The sequence below is a fragment of the Lithobates pipiens genome, unplaced genomic scaffold (genome assembly GCF_037356315.1).
Source record: "Lithobates pipiens isolate NorthernLeopardFrog02 unplaced genomic scaffold, aLitPip1_a1.2 Scaffold_19, whole genome shotgun sequence".
Classification (NCBI taxonomy): domain Eukaryota; kingdom Metazoa; phylum Chordata; class Amphibia; order Anura; family Ranidae; genus Lithobates; species Lithobates pipiens.
In genome coordinates, this window is record NW_027507764.1 from 337,934,425 (window position 1) to 337,941,871 (window position 7,447).

The following is a 7,447-nucleotide window of genomic DNA, read 5'->3' on the forward strand; positions in this document are numbered from 1 at the left end:
CTGAAGAAGTACAGCTGAAATCATAGTAGTCAGTTGTTCAATGACACTCTTCTATACCAATATCAATTTGGAAGTAATAATGAGCATTTAGCTTTATATTTTTATAACAGCACATAAAGTCAAGTAGTAAAAAAAATGCCTGATTAGGCTTTTTCATTCATATCATCTTTCACATACTGTATTAGAATAATCCCTGTCTTCTCTATCATAAACAAAGACACCCCCCCCCCCCCCCCCAGCTCTATAAGACATTTAAGGCAATTTATAAAAACCGGAATAGGGAAAAGGAGGTAAAAATTGGTTGTAAAACACGTGACAGCAATTCACTGTAATTTGCAAGGGTGGTTTGGAGAGATTCCATTCTTTTTAAATCATGAACTAAAGTTAAAGAAACGAGAGAGAAAACACTTTTATGACAATGCATTCCAACCTAAATACGTGACCATTCTGTAGACATGGCCAGATGAATAAAATGTCCTCTAATTCTGTGGCAGCTTCTGTGAGGGTGTATTACTAAAACTGGAGCACTGAGGATCTGGCGCAGTAGTGCATAGTAGCCAATCAGCTTCTAACTTAAGCTTGTTCAATTAATCGTTTAGAATAAAACCTGGAGGCTGACTGGTTTCTATGCAGAGCTGCACCACATTTTTACTCTCCAGTTTTTAGTAAATCAACCCCAGTGACTTTACTGGAGGTGCTTGCCAAAGCACTAATAAAATGTCATGTGACATTCCATTAACATGCCATGCCCTGCACCTTTCCACGCTTCTATATTGTACCAGACCATTGCCAAAAAACTGCACCCCATTTCATAGATTACAGGGATCTTCAAACTACAGTCCTCCAGCTGTTGCGGAACTACACATTCCATGAGGCATTGTAAAACTCTGACATTCACAAACATGACTAGGCATGATGGGAATTGTAGTCCCTGAACAACTGGAGAGTCATAGTTTGAAGACCACTGGCCACCGACGGTATTTGAACTTTGTGATTTTTGTCCACAGGAGGAAAGACAGACAGCTCATACTTGTGTCAAATATTAGGAGTAGCAATAATAGTAGTAGGCATTACTACTTATCCCACTGCTACTAGTACTACTACTCCTAATAATCCTAAATGAGCACAAATGAAAATATTTTTTTATGGAAGTATTTCGAGTCTATTGAGAAAGTGCTTCTAGGAATGTCCAGAAGCTAAATAAAATGGATTATTCTGTCCTACAGCTGTCAAAAAGTGCAGACAAGTGTTCTCATCTGTTTTTGTGATTGCACTAGGCAGGTATGTGTATGATTAGGGCAGTGATGTGGGTGTTCAGTCTAGCACATATCTGTGGTTACATTAGAGTAGAGATAAGAAGGAGTGAAGATGAGTGAACTGACAGGCCAGCCTTCCCCCCCCCCCCCCCCCCACCTACAAGGTGAGCAGCCTTCTAGCGTAACCAGATCTTCTCCTCGCAGCCGTCACTGTAAACTGTCTTTATTATTTCTCACGCAAATCACATACTTTTCATGTTATGAGCTTTATGGAATTCCCTTCAACCATCACAAAGCAAACTGCTGAATCACTCAATACGTCACACACAAGAATTTGTTTATTTTTTAACATTTTTATTTCAAAATAAGCTGTATGCCTTAATAAAATATACATATAAAACATTTAAAAAAAAAAAAAAAAAAAGACACAATTTCTGCTCAATAATTGGCAGTGTTTTGGGTTTTCCTGGAATGACACTTACACAACACAATAAAAAAATCTAGGTTTAGCTCGATTGGAACGCACGTTGAAGTCTCCAGTTTAATCAGTGGATCGCAATTAACTTAGCGATCACTTGTCTCTAATGATTTTACTATAAATAATTTAAGGAACAAAAACATTTGGTTTTAAGTCACTTTTGGCACAGTGGTGATTACAGCAGAAATGACCTGGAAATCACTGTCATTGTTTTGGCACAATGCTTAACAGGTATAATTAATTACCTAACGACTTGGCATTTCAGAAATGCCATTATTGAAACATATACAGTTCATAGACAAAAAAAGGGCAAAGTCACAGCCAGGCATCTGGCCCAAGTCGAGGTAATCGAGAACTCTGGAATGAAACTTGATGCATTACAAAAAAAAATAATAATAATAATATGTATCTCTAAAGAGACAGTCAAAGCATCTCGTTTCAATTATTTATTATAAATCTGATTTATAAAAACAAAAAAACAAAAGTGCAGTAAAAGGTCACTTATTCACCTCTTTTTTAAAACACATTTACCAGTGCAGTGTCAGTGGCACAGCCACGTTAATTGTTAAGAGCAGTCTGGACCATTAAATAGACCCTGGTCGTATTAAGAAGAATTACAATCACATTACTAAGGAATTTGGAGCTCTAGACCTATGGCTTCCAGTTTCATCATACAGTTGATATGCCATAGGAGTCTATTGGGTTGATTTACTGGAAAGTGCAACATCTAGTGCAGCTCTGCATAAAAACCAATCAGCTTCTGCGTTTCATTGTCAAAGCTTAATTAAACGTGCTGAAATTAGAAGCTGATTGGCTACATTGCACTCTCCAGTTTTAGTAAATCAACCCCTAAATTCCTTATATTAGGACCAATTCACAAAATCTTTACTACAAAGATAAGCAGCTTTATTTTTACCCATGTGACTAATTTCTCAAATCAGACTGAAAATAACTCACTTTTCACAAAAATAAGGATGCTTATCCTGGAGTGTTAACTCTGGTGAACTGAGCCTATTGCCAGTTGTAAAGAGAACCCTGAACTAGGGAAGGTCAACCATAGCAAGGCACATATAAAATAAAGCCACACATTGTTTTCATATTATATTGAGTCTAAAAAAAACAGAAATGTATCAAGTTGCATTACCCAAATGTAGTCCATTAAGTGACTTCATGAGGAACATGTGGTTGACTCTTTGGAAATAAATGATGCCTCCACAGGTTGAAGCTACATCAGTACCCACAGCTGTGATGGGGATACTAAAGCTGAACATACCTTCCCTAGCCCATTCCCCTCATGGCTGTCAGGCTAGCAATGTCTCTGGCCGGTAGGGAAGGTAAGGTCCAGGGGAGCGCATGGTGCACAGAATCTCATTGTTCCCCAGGTGTTCTGAATAGGTCTTAGAGGAACTGGGGGGTGCCAAGAGATGGGGGTGAAGTGGGGCACGGCGGCTATGCTGCTGATCTTCTCTGGGTTCTGCAGACAACTGCTGTCCTTCACTTCTAGGATCCATTAGCAGCAACAGAGCTTCAGGCATACAATACCTATAGAGTTGTAAGTGCAAGGATGAGCTACTGCTTAGATGGCTAAAGGGGAACAAGGCTGATGGGTGAGGCAGTGCAGATGACGGGGAGTAGGATAGGAGTGGGTAAGAAGGAACTGAAGCAGGAGAATGGAGCAATGCACCTGTTGGCCACATCAGCTTCCCACCTGTAGACTTGTCCATCTCTGATGTCTCCCGTTTTTGGAAGGGATTACTCAAGATGGTGTCAATAGCGAATGAACTGGAGAATTTAGTCCCTGAACTGGTGTCTTTGGTGGACCGGCTGTTGCTGGAGGATGGATGGACAGAGGAAGATGGTGAGGAAGGTGGTAGGACCAGCATGCCAGATGATGCCACTTGTCCTTGGCTTGCTGCTGCTGGACTTAATGAGTGGTGCTGATGATGGTCAGGAAGCCCTTGGAGCTCCTGGTCTTTAAGGCACTTGGTGGTCCTGTTGAGCCTCTTCCTTCTGCGCCTGAACACCCCATCTGCGAAGGTGTATTCGCTGTTAGGATTCAGCATCCAGTAGTTGTCTTTGCCCCATGGTCGAGATGGGTCTCGGAGGACTTTGACAAAGCAGTCATTGAGGGACAGGTTGTGCCTGACCGAGTTCCTCCAGCCGGTGTACTGACCTCTAAAGAAAGGGAACTTCTTCATCAGGTAGTCATTGATCTCAGCAAGGGTGAGTCGGCCGGTGGCAGAGTCTCTGATGGCCATGGCTATGAGGGCGATGTAGGAGTAAGGTGGTTTGGGGCGCCGGGTGTAAGTCTTGGCTTTGCCACCTTCAGCTGATTGCGATCTGCAATCCACAGCACCATCTGTGCCCTCCTCGTCCCTCTGTAAGCCTGGCCTCACCTCCTCCTCGTCACCTCCTAGGCTCCCGGTGTCGGTATCCATCTCGGAGTCCCGGGGACACAGGACTGCTATAGGACTGTTAGCTCCTAAGTCTCCGTCCGATCCCAGCTCATCTCCTCGGCTGGAGAGAGGAGAGGGCGCGCTGGTGTCCTGATCCTGGTAGGCAGATCGGGGGAAGCCGTCCACGTTCATGGCTCTTGTATACAGGTTGTCAGCTCTACCTGGCTCTGTCACATCAGGGTCTGATCACAGCGCCACACCGGTGGCTTGTCAAAGGGATGGGCAGCTCCCTCCACTCCGCGGCGATGTTATTGTTATTGTTAACTGGCTCTCCCTGTCCATGCTGCCTCGCCTGTTATAATACACGGGTGGGCGTGGCCACGGCGCTCACCTACATTATCTCCCGCCAATCACAGGCTTCGCTTACAAGGAAGGGGGCGGCCCGAACGAAAGCACTTTAATTGTAATTAGGATTATGAGTAAGTCTAATTGTCCTGACAGATTTGTCTGGCTGTCATCGGGACTCCCCGCCCCTTTCTCAGCAGGTGTCTCCAGGTGTAGGGAGCTCAGTGACTTGTAGGTGGCGGAGGTGTACCAGAGAACACGCTGAGCACACATGGATCTCTAGGAACTACTATCCACCTCTGTCATACAGTCACTTACATGGGCTACTTCTCACATGAAACATTGCCTAGCATCCATCCCAAATGTCCCTGCTTTACCACAACTGTCCCTGAATTCCAAGGACTTTCCCTGATTTACCAGAACTGTCCCTGATTTCCAAGGACTTTCCCTGATTTACCAGAACTGTCCCTGATTTTCAAGGACTGTCCCTGATTTCCAAGGTCTGTCCCTGATTTACCAGAACTGTCCCTGATTTCCAAGGACTTTCCCTGATTTACCAGAACTGTCCCTGATTTTCAAGGACTGTCCCTGATTTCCAAGGTCTGTCCCTGATTTACCAGAACTGTCCCTGATTTCCAAGGACTTTCCCTGATTTACCAGAACTGTCCCTGATTTTCAAGGACTGTCCCTGATTTCCAAGGTCTGTCCCTGATTTACCAGAACTGTCCCTGATTTCCAAAGACTGTCCCTGATTTTCCAGAACTGTCCCTGATTTACCAGAACTGTCCCTGATTTCCAAGGATTGTCCCTGATTTTCCAGAACTGTCCCTGATTTCCAAGGATTGTCCCTGATTTTCCAGAACTGTCCCTGATTTCCAAGGACTGTCACTGATTTCCAAGGTCTGTCCCTGATTTACCAGAACTGTCCCTGATTTTCAAGAATTGTCCCTGATTTCCAAGGTCTGTCCCTGATTTACCAGAACTGTCCCTGATTTCCAAGGACTGTCCCTGATTTCCAAGGTCTGTCCCTGATTTACCAGAACTGTCCCTGATTTCCAAGGACTGTCCCTGATTTCCAAGGTCTGTCCCTGATTTACCAGAACTGTCCCTGATTTCCAAGGACTGTCCCTGATTTCCAAGGACTGTCCCTGATTTCCAAGGTCTGTCCCTGATTTACCAGAACTGTCCCTGATTTCCAAGGTCTGTCCCTGATTTACCAGAACAGTCCCTGATTTCCAAAGACTCTCCCTGATTTCCAAAGACTCTCCCTGATTTCACAGAACTGTCCCTGATTTACCAGAACTGTCCCTGATTTACCAGAACTGTCCCTGATTTCGAAGGACTGTCCCTGATTTACCAGAACAGTCCCTGATTTCCAAGGACTGTCCCAGATTTCCCAGAACTTTACCTGATTTCCAAGGACTGTCCCCCATTTCCAAGGACTGTCCCTGATTTCCAAGAACAGTCCCTGATTTCCAAGGACTGTCCCAGATTTCCCAGAACTTTCCCTGATTTCTAAGGACTGTCCCTGATTTGGAGCAATGTCCCTCTGTCCCTCTTACCTCCTCATTTGTCCCTCATTTTGGTCTGATCTATATAGTTCTATATAAAATGCACTTTTTATCTTTCATAAAGTGTTTCCCAGTGCTAAACCTTTCATCCTATTTCTAAATTACTGCATTTGTAAATTCCAATTCCAGCCATATGTAGGTATATATACAGCGCTTACAGTGAGCAGAATAATGCACAAACTCTATGTGCTAAAGTGCTCTAGACAAATAAAGTGCTACAGGCATACCCCACTGTTAAAGCGGGAGTCCGCCGGGAGTTCCGCCGTTTTTTTTTTTTTTGAAAAGCCAGCAGCTACAAATACTGCAGCTGCTGACTTTTAAAATAAGGACACCTACCCGTCCAGCGCGCCCGCGATGTCGGCACCCGAAGCCGATCTCTCGATCGTCTCTCGGGTGCTGCCGCCGCCATCTTGGGTATGGGAATCAGGAAGTGGAGCCTTTCGGCTTCATTTCCCGGTTCCCTACTGCACATGCGCGAGTCGCGCTGCGCAATAAGGATGGTCCCGCTGCCTCTGGGATCTGTGTGTTTCCCAGCAGGCAGCGGGGGACTTTCGGAAAGGGACGTAGATCTACGCCCCTTTCCGCAGATAGCTATGCCGGAAGTGGGTGCAGATACCTGTACTGTACAGTTACCTGCACCCCCTCCCCCCTGAAAGGTGCCAATTGTGGCGCCGGAGGGGGGGAGGATTCCAATGAGCGGAAGGTCCACTTTAGGGTGGACCTCCGCTTTAAATACACAATGGGGTTTATTTACTAAAGCTGGAAAGGGCAAAATCATGCTCACTTCTGCATAGAAACCAATCAGCTTCCAGGTTTTATTACCAAAGCTTAATTGAACATGCTGGGGTTAGAAGCTCATTAGTTTCTATGCAGAAGTGAGCCTGATTTTGAGTGTTGCACATACCATATTTGGAGTACTATAGCACTTTATTTATCTAGAGCACTGAAGCACATTGGTAGAATTTGTACATTTTTCTGATCACTGTAAGTGCTGTATATATATTTATTTTACCAAATAGGATCGCCTAACGCTTTGACCATTCAGGAAACAGGTCTCACGACCTGCCTCCTGATTGGTGTTGAGGAACTTTAGTGTAAAAACCTGTTCCCCAAGCCCACCCTTTTTTTTAAGCCTATTAGAGCCTTTGGTTCCAATCACATGCTTCAAAAAAACACTCACCCTGCATTGGAATTGATAGTCCGGTGGACTGATATTTAGATCAGGGGGCCGGGCGCATGGATAGGGGGGGCGGTGCCCCTGCACCCTCTATGAATGGGCCGCCACTGGTCATAAACCTACATACTTTTCTAATAGTATTATGCAAGAAACCATGCTAGTGTACCAGCATTAATGAATAATTTAAACAAAGCAGCAGCTTGAAGTGAGATACACACAATAAT

At 44.5% G+C, this 7,447-nt stretch overlaps 1 protein-coding gene across 1 annotated transcript; it reads right to left on the reverse strand.

Annotated features, from left to right (window-relative positions):
• Window positions 1–1,576: 1,576 nt before the first annotated feature.
• Window positions 1,577–4,480, reverse strand: FOXQ1 (forkhead box Q1). The gene has a single exon (XM_077492104.1). It carries the CDS (start codon window positions 4,320–4,322, stop codon window positions 3,036–3,038), a length of 1,287 nt encoding a protein of 428 aa, XP_077348230.1. The 5' UTR covers window positions 4,323–4,480; the 3' UTR covers window positions 1,577–3,035.
• Window positions 4,481–7,447: the final 2,967 nt, after the last annotated feature.

What these genes read in the sequence shown, in the direction of transcription:
- FOXQ1 (XM_077492104.1), bottom strand. Translation starts at nt 4,322, where the DNA reads ATGAACGTGGACGGCTTCCCCCGATCTGCCTACCAGGATCAGGACACC.